At 37.8% G+C, this 16,488-nt stretch overlaps 1 protein-coding gene across 4 annotated transcripts; it reads right to left on the bottom strand.

The window, feature by feature from the left end:
- Positions 1–1,088: 1,088 nt before the first annotated feature.
- Positions 1,089–13,942, bottom strand: atp6v0a1a (ATPase H+ transporting V0 subunit a1a). 4 transcript variants are annotated; one of them, XM_013909078.1, is made up of 22 exons: positions 13,776–13,942; positions 12,548–12,711; positions 12,012–12,090; positions 11,735–11,832; positions 11,520–11,648; positions 10,602–10,684; positions 10,242–10,368; positions 10,075–10,157; positions 9,900–9,993; positions 7,140–7,352; positions 6,672–6,822; positions 6,273–6,412; positions 5,970–6,136; positions 5,775–5,865; positions 5,488–5,606; positions 5,174–5,390; positions 4,960–5,067; positions 4,761–4,868; positions 4,192–4,209; positions 3,575–3,692; positions 3,272–3,443; positions 1,089–2,112 (listed from the first exon to the last, which is right to left on the bottom strand). In XM_013909078.1, the coding sequence occupies exons 2-22, from the start codon at positions 12,662–12,664 to the stop codon at positions 2,019–2,021; spliced, it is 2,526 nt and encodes an 841-aa protein (XP_013764532.1). In that variant the 5' UTR covers positions 12,665–12,711; positions 13,776–13,942; the 3' UTR covers positions 1,089–2,018. The 4 variants fall into 4 exon arrangements, with proteins under 4 accessions (XP_013764532.1, XP_005726132.1, XP_013764531.1 ...); XM_005726075.1 differs by having other exon boundaries at positions 4,192–4,236; XM_013909077.1 differs by lacking the exon at positions 13,776–13,942 and adding an exon at positions 13,462–13,664 and having other exon boundaries at positions 4,192–4,236.
- Positions 13,943–16,488: the final 2,546 nt, after the last annotated feature.

Genomic DNA, 16,488 nt, shown 5'->3' on the forward strand with positions numbered 1-16,488 from the left:
AAAGCATAATCAAAAGTCATTATTATACATCAAGACTTGGATTTCCAAGATATTCTACCAAAGATCAACAAAATTATACCACCTTTACCTTAAAAAATTCACAAGTGCACTCAGTAACTATATGATTAACAGGCTATTTTACATAAAGTACTCGTTATTTTGATGTCAATACTTTTTTACTTTGAGTACGATTTTAAAAAGGATGACTTCTATATATCACAGATATTTGCTTCAGATAAAGTTAAACAAAATCTTTCAAAATGGGTCAGGACACAAGTGGATACTTCTTTTTGGACTCATTATAGAATAACATCCTTTAAATCATCATGGTTGTGTTTAAGAAGGGGCCAGTTAAAACATGTTTTCAGTTCATCAGTGCACTAGCAGATACATTTCCTTATGCCAGGTAGCATCATTGGTCAGAAAGTACTATAATAAAACCAGCTGTCCAAATATTTAGTCAAAAGCAACTTTAGGTGTCTTTATTAGCTCTAGAGTGATCAAATCAATTCTCCTTTTTTATGAACCATCTCAGCTGCATATACTACCCAATAGTGCCACCTAGAGGAGGTTTAAAGTAAAAAAAAAAATTATACATAAAGTTTGAGATTTTATGTAAAGTGTTTCTAAAAACTTTAAAGTCCATACATTAAGTTTGGCATGATTGGGAGAAAAAAAAATAAATAAATAAGTCAAACTGTATTTCTAAATACACATTTAAAAAAGTAACTTTTGTATGTAGCACTTTATAATAATTTCACTCTATTAGAGCATTATTACGGTATTAGCAAATGGTTAATTCATCATTTATATAGCATTATTCCCTTTTGTTATGCCATTCATTAAGATGTATTATGACTGATATGATTATACTAGCAGTGATGTAGCAGCAGTGATAGCTATAGCTGTATATCGTGTAACAGTAACAGATGGATAAACATACATAAATAGCATATTAAGGATGAGTAATGATATATAAATGATGACCTAAGCACTTACTAACAAACTTAATAAAGTGCTACCTTTTTGTTTTTGCTCTACTGCTGCAGCAAAAAGTAAGATAAGCAAAAATCAAGCCAAACACCACATTTTAAAGCCTTTCCCACTTTATTGTTCATGTGATGCTTAATCCTTTCTGACAAGATCATGTCTGCTGTATGTGGTTCTTACTGCTTTCTAACTGTGTCAAATCAAAAAAAACTGAGCATAAATGAAAACATAATACAGGACCCAAAATCAAAAGTGAGACTGATAATGTGCAATGATTTCAGTGCAACATTTCTACAGAAAATCCACCTACTAGGACACCTATAGATTCCCCTGTTGTCACGTAGATCGTCAGAGAGAACAGAGACAAAACATATCAATGGCTCAAATGGATGAAAAAGTCTTTTCATTTGCAAAGAACTGGTTAACATTCCCTTCAGAGCTATAGAGCTCTGTGTGAGGTTAGTATGCATTTTCTTTCTTATTAAACCAAATAGATGAGCTGTGCAGTGCACAAGGTTTTGACTGAGAAATGATTCTGAAAAGCAAAGAAAATTTGAATATAACAATTCGAAGACATACAAGAAAATCAGAAAACAAGTCTGTCATCCCCTAAATCCATCAGCAGCAGATATGAACTTTAAACATGGTGTATATGGTACATAAGTTGCAGTGCAATAAAGGGAGAAAAAAAATAAAAAAAATAAAAACAAAACAACAAATGCATAAATAACATTTAACTAAATAAAACAGATAAAATAAAAAGGCCCGACTAAAAGAAGACAACAGATTAGAATCAAGGCTATTAAGGAATGAATAAATAGTTATGTTTGAATACATATTCCAGATACCAATTCTAGTGGGAAGTTTAAAACACAAGACACGATGACGAGTGACTAAGTAAATAGTATGTAGTAGTTATGTAGCTATGGTAACAAGTAGGTGGAAACTGCATCACACAAAAAAATATCACTATTCACCACCACACAAATTCAACAGATTAGAGGCATGAACAGAGGAAGAGGATTTGTTCAGTCTTCAGCTCCGCCGTCCAGGATGCTTTCAAAGTTGAAAGGTAGGAACTTAAAGCCGTTGCCTGAGTAAAACTTGTTTTGGAACTCCACCCTACGATTAAAGAAATCAATAAAAATCAGTCTGAAAAAAAGACATATCGTTAGCTTCATAGCATAAGTGCCTAAGTCATTTTTTTGTGATGACATAGGCAGACGGACAGGATGATGCAGGAGTGGTAAAGTTAAGTTAGGCAAAAATCTCAATTTGACCAAAAAATGACTTAGGCACTTATGCTATGAAGCTAACGATATATACTTTCATACAATAACCTTGTCGTGCATATAGTGACGATAGTTGGCAGCTTGGTTAATGCTGAGCAGAGCAGTAGCGGCTGATGACCCCTGCTCTTCATTCCACAGTCTGCACACACCTGCATAAGCTCATGTCTACATCCTGGGACAGACACCTAAGCCTCTTCCCTTCAGGAAAATGATCAGGGTCTATTTTTAAAAAAGGCCAATGCTAAGTGATGGCTGGATGACCTTTTAGCTGAGCTGCCATGGATAGCATTCATTCCAAAGCCCGTCTGGTGTGGCAAGAAGAAATATGTAGTATTACATATTGCACATTGTGCAGATCAGTTTTGTCAGTTTGATGTTCAGTAATTACACGGTTTCCAGATATCACTGGAAATAAAAATATATTTTGATTGGGGGAGGGGTCGTTTAGTTTCCCTCGCTTAAAATGTAAACAGACTGATCATGAAGACAATTTGTGAAAGCACGCTCAGCCAGCATTCCTGTGGAAAGGACAATTTCGTGAAGGCCGGCTGCAACACAGACGTGCTCTGTGAATGTGCCGGTGAACTATAAAACCAGCGTGACATTCAGCAAAGCCAGACAAAGACATTTATGAGGAGGCAACAAAGGCTCATCGGTGCAGAGCCACAGACTGTTATGCATGCCACACATAGAGCATAAATGAACAGCACCACACTGACAAGAGCAGACTTATTCCAGGACAGAGGCCAGGAGAGATGATTGGAAAACCAGTTTGTTAACTTGAGCACCTGGGATGGTCACTGAGACATTAATTGTAGCCTGCAGGTGGAGCTAGAGCTTTGCTTTTGTAGCAATGACAGTAATTTGCCTTAAGGAGTCCTATCCTTCAACACTAACAAGTTTTCACAAAGGTATTAGTGTATGTTTAATATCAAACCCAAGCAAATACATATACAAATCATAAAAAACAACATTAAAACTAAACTTACCAATGCAGTCGCAATGCGTGCAGAAACGCTGACAGCCCTTCCATAATGAGAAGAATAACAACTGTGAGAACAGCGAAGACGTAAAATACTATGGCCAGAAGGATGAAGCCTCCAAGGCTGCGAGAATAAAGGCCTATGCGCATCACCATGGACCACAGCACCTCTGACAGCTCTGTGAATAAGAAAGCACATACACACCAACTTTACTATTCTGATTCCTTTGAGAGTCAAAGCATTTAGGTGTTAATACAGTGAGCCATTTCTCTTACTAAATAACTGAATACTGCAGGTGAAGCGACTTACGTGCATGAGCCAGACTGAGGGCCCAAAGCCTCAGATAGGAAGCAGTGTTGGAGATACAACCCAGGCAATACTCTATGGTGTGAATGGCCTGATGCACTGCTACATCCGCAAAGTTAAACTGTGGGTAAAAGTTAGTGGTTTCATTTACTCAGCATAAAAAAAAAAGAAGTAGAAAACAACATCTCTACAACAGGTCCTGAGGTCCACAGAGGAGAAGTCAGCTTTAATGTGTCACCAATGATTGAGGGAATTGACAGAAAAGCCATTTTTTGTTGTAGATCATCAACCCCGAAAATAAGAAGAGGTATCATCATCATAAGAACCTGTGAACCCAAAGAGTCAGCTGCCCTCCTGATGCCTCATGCACATCACCAAGACCATAGGGAAGCACTGGCCTACTGGCACCCGCCACATGACGAATCCCTGCCCATTTTCAATAGAATACATTTAGAAGTCCCTGACCGGACCATACAATGACAAACATTCAGACGCAACTAGTAGCAGCAGGCAATGGTTGACAACAAAGCAGGGGCAGTAAAGGAAAGACTTTGAAGACATGTATATTAACATGAGGGGATAGGGTGCAGGTGGATGTGCAGCATGAGCTCCTGTCCTACCTCTTCCTCCTCACAGGCCTTGAAAGCAGGTGACAAAAGGCAACGCTTGGTTATTGACATCACACACACGGACAGGCAAACGTCAATAAACAGGAAAGTAACAAGAGAAACCAGTTAATTATTTAAAAGGAGAATCGAGTGAAACCAACATTAGCGAATGAGCACACTGTGCTTTCAGATCATCTTAAAATAAAACGAGTAATCAGATTACATAAGTAAAATTATGAAGTCCAGGTAAAATAACTCACTACTCGCCATCTGTTCATGGTTGTGTTAAATCTGTGCAGGAATTACAAGAAAATGGATCCATAATGTCTGTATTCATTATTGATGTTGACAGTAAGGGTGGAAATGGAAAAACAAGGCATCAAGTTTCTGTCTCCAACTAAGGTTGAAAGACTAAATTATTCAAAGATGTGAAAAGATCCTTTAACTTGTGCTTCTCCCGAGTTACTCCAGCAAGCTGCTGTCCTGTTGTTACTTATGCTCTGTATGCAATTATTGTAATACAAAAAGACATTAACTTTTGATGTTTGACTTCAGTGTTATTGTGGGAACACATCTTTTACCTCAGGTTCATCCTCAGATTGCTGTGCGAGCTGGTCATGCTGGATGATTTCAGCCTCATCCTCAGTGGGCCCATTGCCCACCCTGATTCCTCCAAAGTTCTGTGTACCCTGTAACACAGTGAAACTTAATGAGGTAATCTATTTAAATCTATTATAAAAGTATATTGAGTGACTGTGAGCGCGGACTGTTTTATCTTACCAGATGCTTCCGCCACAAATACTGTCTTCGCATAACCAGAGTTTTTACTATTAACATACAGGGGACACATGCCAAGGCGATTACCACCAAAAGGGATTGTATGGCCATCTACAAAAAAGGTGGAAAGTAAGTACAAGAGAAAAAAAAAATAAGGACAGTTAGATGGATCTCTTCATTCATGACAAAAAGAAAGTTGCAAGTATGCTGATCTCACCTGTCCTCTGTAGAATAGTTTATTATTGGGGTCATTGTAATTGAACAGGAACATGTTAATAAAGGCAATAAGGAGACTGGGAGCATCCCTGGAAGTGTGTGCACCATAGGAGACCCACTTATAAAAGATCAGAATGACTAGGTAGCCAAACAGGCTGGCCATGAAGATAATCTCTGGAATGAAACCCAAGTAAATATTCAGGGGCTTGTTGAAATACCTGAGGAAAACCACAAAAAGAATATTAGAAGTCCACAAATTCAAAAAGAAAAACATAAGAATCAATGCATAATTATACATAGGTATGGAAATCTCACAGGTGGTTGAAGAGACTTAGCGTGACTCCAAACAGCATGTGAATTACCCCCAGGATAACAGACATCTTCATCTTGAAGGAGTTGAGGAATGACAGCTTGTTGACAGAAATGCTCCATATCTGAGACATAATGCAATTATGAATTATAAACTATGCGAGTATTCAGGTTAGTTTATGTCTGCCAATGACTGCTGACTTTTGTGGATTTTTTTTGTAACTGACAGACAAAATAGCTGGCATAGATGTATAAATATGGAGCTCCAAAAGATTAAAAACAAAATGATTTACTGGATCAATGCCAATGGGGTACGGCCCATTGAAGACTCCATCAACTGCTGGGTCCAACTGCAAAACTGTACTGCTATTAAGTGTACCATCCCTGAACAGAATGAGGACAGAGATCAGATTTTTGAGCTTACATACTGAACAAAAAAAGAAGTCCCTGTGTTAAAGCTCTTGTCAATTATTACCAGTGACACTTACGTCCAGTTGCCTCCAGCTCTGGAATTGAACATTGGTCTGACACTCCATCCAGACCCAAACACATTTAGGGACTTTGAGAAGCAGTCATTGTAAATAATGCCAGTGTACATTGAGAAGACTCCCATCAGCAGAATTATGTAGCGCCCCCCAAACATCATGTTGAATATCTGTCACAAAAAGATATTGAACTTTCATAAGGAAACTGTGAAAATAAAATGCACGATGTCCTGTGGAATCGGTGCTTGTGTGTCATCGACAAGGGATGATTTAGGACTAATAAGATGGTAATGATGGGATCCATACCTCATTATCATTCTTCTGCGCCATCAGTCTGCTTTCTCTTAACACAAGGTATAGAGCAGCACAGGTCATGAGTGTCCCATGGCCCAGATCACCAAACATAACCGCAAATAGGAAGGGGAACGTAATGATGGTGTATGGTGCTGGAGACAAGGAGGCAGGCATCATACAAGGGTGGAGGGTGGTGTAGTATGTCAATAAAGAAATGAATGAAACATGCACAATGTTCCAACATGGTGATAATGGTTGATGAGGCAGCTGAAGTAAAAGCCTTTTAATTGTCTGTAACTCAATACTTAAGGCAGCTGAGTAAACAGATTATAGAAACCTACTGCCACATTATACAAAAAGGTCCACACAAACCAGCTGGGCATTAACACACAGAATTCATAGTTTGCTTACCTGGGTTAATCTCACGGTAGCTGCCAATTCCATAAGCGTCCACAATGTTTTGGAAGCCTGAGGTGAACTTGTTTGTCTTGTTGTAGGTTGGAGGGGTCTGTTTGGTCTGCATTCTATTGAGGATTGAAGGCACAGTAGAGCCGCTCTTCTCCTAAAACCAAAAAATAAATAAATATGAATGTCATGCAACAAAAGTCCTAACTTTAGATCATCAAGCCTGGAACAATGCAAAACTAGCTATTCCAAGAATCGGATCATGTGCTGAGAGCCATAACGAGTTCTTGTTATTGTTACACCACATGTAGAACTAGACAATATAGCAAAAAGGACTCAACCATAAAACAAACAAAAAAAAAAAACCCAAAACATTTAGTAGAAACTGATTTTTTTCAAACATGAAATCATCTTCCTTGTAAAAACCTGACTGGCTAGTTTACACCAAATATAAACTGCTCCTCTGTTACTCACCGTCCCCCTACGCAGGGCAAACTGAATGGAGTCCAGGTCTGAGATGGGACACCACACCTCAGCAATCAGACACTTCTGAGTGACATCGATGTTGCACAGGTTGAGGGTGTGGTAGATGGCCTTCATCTTCCTCACCTTGATAAACCAAACTCTTATTGTCTTGGCTGCAGCCTGCAGGACCCTCTGCCTGTGGTCCTCAGTCTGGTTAAGCACCTTTAATGACAAACAAGAGCAGTGATGGCCACAGTAGCAATACATTTTTTTTTGACATGATCAGTGAGATCATGAAGAATTCTTTTGGCCACATAAATAAATAAATCTATGAATGTCAATGAGACTCTCTAAAAACAAGTCACACAGAAAGCCAACAGCCATTCCTGCCATCATGTTTCAGCAGAAACTGCATCAGTGTAATGCTGGTGCCTTTCTCCAAATCAGACCCATTATTAAAACTTCTGAATATAATTGTTAGAAACTGTCATGTTCTTCACTGACATTTACCATTCATAAAAATACAATAACAGGTGTGTGAAATATAATACCTTGCAACTAGACAGTGTAAATGTGCGTATGGTTTTGTACAGTAAAGGTTACACACATCTCTGCACCTCAATACACTTTTATTTTCATTTAGTTTCAAGTTCGAATGCAATCATTTTACTAAAACCAAGGACACGGTTAATGAAACTACTGATTCATTTTAATAATTTTTTTCAAGTTTCTATATCTATCACAATATTACTATAATTTTTTTTGATGACCTTGAAGGTAAAAATCTAACATTAGGGCTGTGTAATATTAAACAGAATCGAAAGAAAACAAAAATAGTATAAATGAATCAGACGTTCCTTTTACTGGCATAAATGGTGAGCAAAAAAGGTCATGCTAAAGAGCAACAGGGTGTCTAATCCATTAAGGGATTCCCATAAGGGAGACAGAATATTCACAGGTATGTTGCTCTATGACTGAGATTAAAAGCCCAGCCCATGACTAGCAAAGAGAAGGCTCATATCTATCTCTGTTGTCTCCCACACCCAAATTCTTGCCTGCTATTGAGACAACACTGACATGCCGTTCTGTTACGTGGATCTCATGCCCAAGTAGCAACAAGCATAATCCACAAACACAGAGATTCACATTCCCCCAGCATGCAGAGGAGCAAAGAAGTATCCATTGATTTGTCATGCACAGGGCATGTTGAGTATCAAGCAACTGTCTTGTGCAAGTTTTTTTTTTTTTTAACTTCCTGTGGTTTAAACTGTCATTGTTTCATCAATATCCGAGTACATGACAAATGAACTGTGCTGACACATCAGGTTGACAGAGTGAAGTAGCATGTGGGACCTGAGTGATACCAGAGTCTGTGTAACATGATGTAAAATCCCCATAGCACTGCATGTACAGTGGGTAAAATAAGTATTAAAAATAAACATAAAATAGTGTAATAATTAAAAAAAATAACACAGGGAAAAATAAAAGTATTGAACATGCTTGAACTGAGATTTGTTGAATATTTCATATCAAGAAACTGGTCACATGAATTGCTCAGGTAGGATTTTATCAAAAAAGTCTCTGTACATTTTCCCATTAATCCTTCCTTTAATAATATAAACTTCGCTGTTAGTATGGTGTTTTTGGGATGGTAAGCGGTGCCTTTTGACCTCCAAACATGGTGTGTATTATGGCATCCAAAGAGTTCAGCTTTGGTCTCATCTGGCCAGACTGCATTCTGTCAGTATTTCACAGGCTTATTTTCTTTAGCAATGTAGTCTTCTGTGGTGAGCATGCATACAGGCCATGATAGTCAAGTGCATTATTTATTGTTTTCTTTGAAACAATTGTACCTGCTGATTCCAGGTCATTGTATAGCTCTCCACAAGTGGTCCTTGGCTCTTGGACAACTCTTCTAATTATGCTTTTTAATTTATGGCCCCAACAGTGCTCACTGCAACCTTCACTAGTTTAGAAATTCTTCTGTAATCAATGGCGTCAGTGTGTTTTGCAACAATAAGGCTGCAAAGGTTTTGAGAGAGCTCACTGGATTTACCCATCATGACATGTTGGCATCTTGGTAATGAGACAACGTCTTTTAGGTCATCAGCTGGGATTGAACTAGCTAACATTAATTTGAACTAAGTGGCAGGATTGTTTTCCAACTCTAAGATAAGCTTCCATGCTTTTTTTTTTTTTATACCTTTCTTTCTTCATGTACTCAAAACCTTTTCTACTGTTTCATTTCTCATTATTACACTTTATGGACATCTATGGTTTCATTTCTTTTTATGTATAAAATGGATAGGTTGTTACTGACATCTGGTGAGAATTTCATGTCAATAACCCCTTTAGATATACATTTACTTAGAAAATGAAAACTGATTTGTGTTCAACACTTCTTTTACCTACTGTAACATTACATGGTCAAAAACCAAGAGGAGTGTCATGTGCAAAGCAAAAGGAAGGAGGGATTCCCTTGAGCCACTTTGGGAGTAGACAACTGCTATGAGGAGTTAGGAAACACACTGCACTACTCGCACAAGAAAAACAAAAACGTGGTTTCCTGTTAAAGGACATGTCTCTGCACAGAAAATAACTCACATCCTCATGAGCAAGAGGAGGAAATGTGGTAACGTCTTCATGACAAAGAAAAAATGTCTTGCCGACAGAGCAAAAATGAGAAAAAAAAAAAAAAAAAAAAAAAAAACAACCAAATGAAGCTTGCTTTTCAGTGTTAGTAAGACAGTTCTGAGTATGTGCATTTACCATTTGCAGGTCATCAATGCGAGCATTCACCCCAGCAAGCATCTCTTTCCTCTCCTGTGGGGTTTCTGGACATGGGTACAGTGTCGCTCTGAATCTAGAAACACATTAATAAGTAAGCAAAAAAATCTATTGGTCAACGACACTTCATTAACAGTAGAAATGCAAATTCACCTACCCCTCACAGATTTTCTTCACTCGATTCTTCAGCTGGTCTCCTTGGAAAAATATGATGAAGACAGATTTGTGGACTTGATCACCCTGTGGAAACATCACCAAGTTAAGTTAGAAAACACAAACATCTCAACTACTTTCACAATGGTTTCATTTGTGAGCAGCACTTACCGTAGTTGGGTCTTCCAAAGGATCTTCAATATCTGCCTGTCTCAGGAACACATTACCTCTGCAAACTCTCCATAGCATCCTCTCAAAGTTGGGAATCCGCTCCCTGCCAATGACTCCAGCAACAAATCTATAGAATATGTTAGAAAGATAAATAAAGGAATATAAATACCCTCTGATTAACTTCAAAGACAAGTAAGCTAAAACAATCACTTTTGGGTGCGGACTGAAGGAATTCCAAACTGAAGATAAATTTTGCATGGATTTCTGCTTTAGGATGCCTTGGATGCCCGACTACGAGGGGCAATCAGAGCTCATCTGTGGGAGGTATTTAAATTGTGCAGTACTACAAAACAGACTCACCCTAGCCTGAGTGGAGCCACTCTAACGGGCTCATTTGGGTCCAGGAGAATGGATGACTCCTCAAGTAAACTGGGATCCTCCATCTACAGGACAGACAACAAATCATTAGTAACAATAGCAACATCATTTCTCTACAGTGTACACACACACACACACACACGAAAATTACCATGAAATGTCTCAAACTGCTTTTATTTACAGCAACGTTGACATTCAGATGGGAGCTTAATAATAAAAAAAAAAAGTTTCTCACTCCAGTTAATGGCTGAACATCTTTTTATCTGGCTTAATGATTCACCTTCATCAAAGCTCATAATAACTTGTCAAAGATGACCTAACGTGGTAAGTCAACAGCCAGGTTTGCTTTCAAAGGCAGTGAAGTGGAATAGGTGCTGGCCAAAGGTGAAAAAGCAAGGATTAAGTCTGGCAAATGAACAAAGTGCCTGGAATGAAATCAGTGTCAAGTACTAAACAGCAGGGCGTTTAATGTACAGGAACTACTGTGAATAACCTGTGTAAATGGGTCAGCGTGTGAACAGCCATAAAAAAACATGAGTGCAAACACTGCTTTACCAAAGCGTCAATAACAGCAATAAGTGCTTCCGTCTGTATGAAACAAAGACCATACCAGGCAGCCTATCAGCAGACTGTAAAGCCATCAATGACTTCCCAATTGCCACAATAAATACATTTCTAAAAGTTAAGTATTGTTTTCACTATAGCCTGTTCTTGGATACAAAACAAAAGCCATTTAACAATTTGCTTCTTCCGATGTTACTAGTTAAATATTTGCTTCTTTTTGATTTACAGTTAGAGATTGTAAATGTAAAAGTCACAATTCCCTTTCTGGCTATGGCAGTGTTATACCGACAGGCTGGAGTGCTGCTGTTTTATAGGCCTGTGTGCAGTTAAGCTGACCTCATCAAAAAATTGTTGTGTGCGACGCAGAATGTGCTTGAGCTCGGTCAGTTCCAGGAAGTTCTTCTTTAGCGCTTCTTGGTTGGTGTTTATTTCCTTCAGTTCATTCTCCAGTTTCTCAAATGTGGCCTATGGAGAAACAATGAGAGGGATTATGAGCTGACTGAAGTAGCAGATGACAGCACTTACAGTTATCTTTAAGAAACAAAAATCACCTCCAAGTCAATCATGTCCCTTGGAAAAGGAACTTCTGGGTTCTCTCCTGTATCGAGTATTGGGATGTTAGCCTTCTTAATTTCTTTTTCCACAAACCCTATGAGAGAAATGTAAAAGAAGGTTTTCAGAAGGTGTTTAAAAAAAAGGGATACAAGTGAATGGTAAAGCTTGGATAATGAACTACCATCTTCATATAACTGTATTTTAATACTTTAAGGGGTGGAAACTTAACTAATGCAGTTTGGTATAGAAAAATGAACATTTAAGAGCGCTCACTGAGTTTACGATCCATCTCCTCACATCGTCGTACTTCATTGACAAACTTTCTCTGGAACACATTCACATCAGGATTCAGCTGCAAAGGAAAAACACACAAGGTTCAACGAATATAAACAATTCAATTAAAAGAATATAACCAATAGCTGCCATAATGCAGGTTTTTGTAAACACTATTTAGACTTAATATATTCTGTTAAGTCTAAACTCTGTAATGGGTATAGTTTCTTAAACTAATGGAAACAATTTGATGATACAAGACATGCTGATGCACAGAGCTTCTGTGTTACTGTCCATCTTACGCTCAAGAACAGCTGCTTCCCTCAGGACTTGTCAGGAATGGCTTTTCTCATGCACGTATGAGGGTCAGCTGTGAGCACATGATGCAGAAGGCATCCACTCTCTCAATAGTGCCACTAATGATGTTGTTTACGTCACCACATGCATGACCGTAATAATTAATTAATGCGACTTTCAGATAGTAGAAGATAATAAAAAGTAATGCTTTAGAAGTTTGATAAAAAAAACAGACTTACGTCACGAAACTGGACCATCCCAATCTCTCCCAGTTCACTGACACAACAGTAGGCAGCTTCCGACTGGAGGAAGAGCTGAGCCAGCGTCATCTCTTCACTTCTGAAGAGCTCTCCCATGTTGCTTCAAGATGTGAGCACTCAGCACCCGTGAATCCACAAATCACCTCAACAAATATAAAAGATTAGAGAACGCTAAAGCAAAAAAGAAAAAAAAATGTAGTGGACCTTAACAGTTCTACATTCTGCACTTTTCTCTGTCACTAATGAGGAAGCCTTTAACAGTGAGGTGTTAGTTTAACACCAGTGTACCAAGTTTTTTTTTTTTTTTTTTTAAGAAAGAAGAAATAAAAAAGCCAGGCCTCATGCTGATCTCATGATCAGTGCAAGAATGCACTTATGGTCAAAGAGTTTGATCTGCGCTACTGCAACACAATAAGAGGACCTCATTTCTGCTGTAAATATAAAACACAGGTTAAGAGCCAAGGCCATGAGAAAGCACCTCTTAAAGAGCGTTTAGCTAAAACTAAAAGGTATAGATTTTATGCTTTGCAGCTAAGCAGTATAATAACCCCCTGCTGTAAAAAACTACCACACAAGGCTTATGTTTGGATTAAAGGGGAGCATGTGACCTGTAGCTGTAGTAAGCTTCACCGACTACAAGACCTCCATCACCACTGAGTGTACATGTAACTAAAGCAGGTTTGGAAGCATAAGCAACTACACCTTTTAAACGCCTTGCATTTAGCTCAATAATTAACAGCAGAGGCGTTCAAACACGTCAGACAGGTGGTACAATCACCTGACTACAGAGGCTTCACCCATTACAGCCAAACAAGTCAGAAAGCCTACAAGTAGCTGCTTAGAATAAACAAAACCTTTGTCATTTTTACAAGGTATTGATCCAGCAACACTACCATAACAGAAGAGCCAATTAGCGATGGTGGAGCAATGCAAACACGAGCTGACAGCAGTGCTTAGAGTAGCCAGCGTTACTGGTTAGAGGCGAACTTTAACATTAGTGCAACGACATGCTATTTTACTATTATCTACTGAAATCGGGCTGTGTTAACTTGGATAACAATTAGCCGAATGAGCAGCCGAGCTAACGCTAATTTGGCACACCTGTTGTTCAGCAATTAGCTTCACTTACTTAGCCCACAAATTAATACATTAGTGTTAGCGTAATATTAACAAAATTGCTTATAACCTTACAAATAGTTGTCCTTACTGTTTACGTGGAGATCGTCTCTTCCTTTTTATCTTACAGTTGCCTCTTTGCTGTTTGTTGTGGACTGCTCGGCCGTTTGACAGGGTTACTCCTCGACTTTCGAAGCGGAAGTGTCCCGGAAACCTATGACGATCGACGACGCCGACGAACCATAACCACGTGATCACTATACAACCACCAGGACTTCGTTCTTAAATCTTTTTAAAACTTTTATTTTGAATGCCCTCGCCGGAAGTATTGACTTTTTTTGACAAATTCCAAAATATATGAATTGAGAGTACACAATTATAATACAAAAAAATGATAGCCTGCACATCAAGAAAACCAAAAGACAGACTTACTTTACAAACGTGTAACAGAGACATCAAATGACATAGAAATTATGACATAATCCTTAAACCCACTCAGATTTTATTCATCACACTATGGTGGATTTCTCCATAATATTTCTACAGAATTTTGAACTGTAGACCTATTTAGAATATGTATATGTATATATAACCATGAATAACCATTAAAACTGTTAAACACTGTCCCCATTTTTGTATAATTATCTATTTCAGGATCAATCAACACTCATTCCAAACTAGTATATACATTCAAAGCAATGACAAGAATTCTTGCATGTGTCAGCTCTGTTTTCCACACTCTGAAAAGCCAGTGGCCCCCACCCCCACCCCTGTCCCAACCCTTCTTTTGAGCTCTCTTTTAATCTAAATTCTAAATGAATTAAATGGATAAATGGATTCTGTTTTATTGTTGCATTATTTTTTTTTATATTCCGGGCATTTGTGCTTGTAGATAGCCACATAATGTACTCACATTTATACACATTACACATCATTTTTCTCTTCTTACTGACTGCTCACATTGTTTTTAAGTCACACTGTAACTATCCATTCTTCTTCTATATGCTATAAGCACTTTATCTACCTCTCATTCATGGGCAATTTAGAATCACCTATTAACATAACATGCATGTTTTTGTACTGTGTGAAGAAGCTGTAAACCCACACTAGGTACTCACAGTTTTTTCTTTGTTTGTTTGTTGTTGTTGTTTTCCAGGATAAAATCTATAAGTTCTTCAACCCCATTGAGTTTGTTTGGAATGGTTTTGTTTGTTTGTTTGTTTTGTTTTGTTTTTTCTTGTGGCAAAGACCTAATTGTTTTTCAGTCAATGTCCTTAACCAAGTTAACCGAGCAAGAGATGGATGGATGAACAGACATCAGAACCCCTGTAAAGAAGTAATTTTGGCATTCATGCCTTGCAGAAGTATCAATCTGCTGTTGTCTGTTTTAATACATTGTTGTTTAGTAAGGCCTCCATCACAACTGCATCTGTTCTAAAAGAGCTTCTTAGGAGAGACATTTTTTCATTTTTTATCAATACATATTATTGTTTTTTAAAGATATATTTTCCATTTATCATAAAAAAAAGTTACAGTAAATGAACATTTAGGAAGAATGTAATTTAATTTCGCTGCCTAAACAAGACCAAAATTGTTGTAATTGATGATTTTAAAGAGGTTCAGAAGAAGTTGCACCCGCCTTTGTGAACAGAGAGAAAGTATCTGATGGGGTACCAAGAGAGGAACTGCGGTGTTGCATGGGGAAGTCTATATTGATGTGGTGAGCTGTGTGGTAGGAGTGGCAGATGGATTCAAATTGTATAGATTTTAGACATTGTGATCTTTAGTGATAGTAGAGATCAATCGGAAGACAGCCTGGAGAGGTGGAGCCATACTCTGGAGACAAGAAGAATTTAAGTCATTATAGAATAGTAATATAGAATACATGTGTGTGAATGAGAGGAAGGCAGGTCTAATGATGAACCTACAATGGGTAAAGGTAGTGAAGGTTGAAGAGTTTAAGTACCTTTTGCAATATATACATTTATATGTGTACAAAATATATTCAGCAATATATAACACAAGCAGAAAATGAAAGGGGAAAGGTTCATTTGCATGAACTTCATCCTGACCTCTGGTGGTCAAAGAGACTCTAAATCTCAGCTCTTACTTTGAACAAACCAACCGGAAGTACTACTGCGCTATTGCACGTGAAATGACAACAGTAGCGTACAACTGTTGTTCCTCCCGGAGACCACTGGAGGGAAGTGAAAGTGAACCACGTTAGTAAATGATTATCTTAATAGTTAAGTTAATAGTATTTGTGTTTTTTTTTTGATTAAATATAACGTTTAGGACCACGTTTAAGTCGCCAAAACTGTCAAAAAAAAGTCCTCTAATTTACGCAAGTCGAAAGCACCACACGAGCCTCGTTCGGTTCTTGTTTAAGTGAGTTTCCATTATAATAAAAGTCTCAGGCGGTAAGTGAAACAATTAAGGAAACACACATACACCAACATAAAGAAAGTATTCTGTTTTCTAGAGCAATGAAGAAATACTACTACTCCTACTACTACTACTACTACTACTAATACTACTACTAATAATAATAATAGTAGTAGTAGGAGTAGTATTAAAGAAGAAGTAGTATAAATATACGATAAATGCTATGATATTATTTTCCATTTGGCTCGACATGGTATCTATATTCTGAAAAGAAATCAAACAATTTCGCTTTACAATTATTTTGAATGACTAATACTCTTTATATCACCACTATCAGTTATTGATACAGTTTCTAATAATGCTATCTTCAAATGATCAGTTGACACAATGGTAACTACTTGAATAACGTTAGGACAACT

Source organism: Pundamilia nyererei, unplaced genomic scaffold (genome assembly GCF_000239375.1).
Source record: "Pundamilia nyererei isolate P.nyererei 1_Seehausen unplaced genomic scaffold, PunNye1.0 scaffold00018, whole genome shotgun sequence".
NCBI lineage: Eukaryota > Metazoa > Chordata > Actinopteri > Cichliformes > Cichlidae > Pundamilia > Pundamilia nyererei.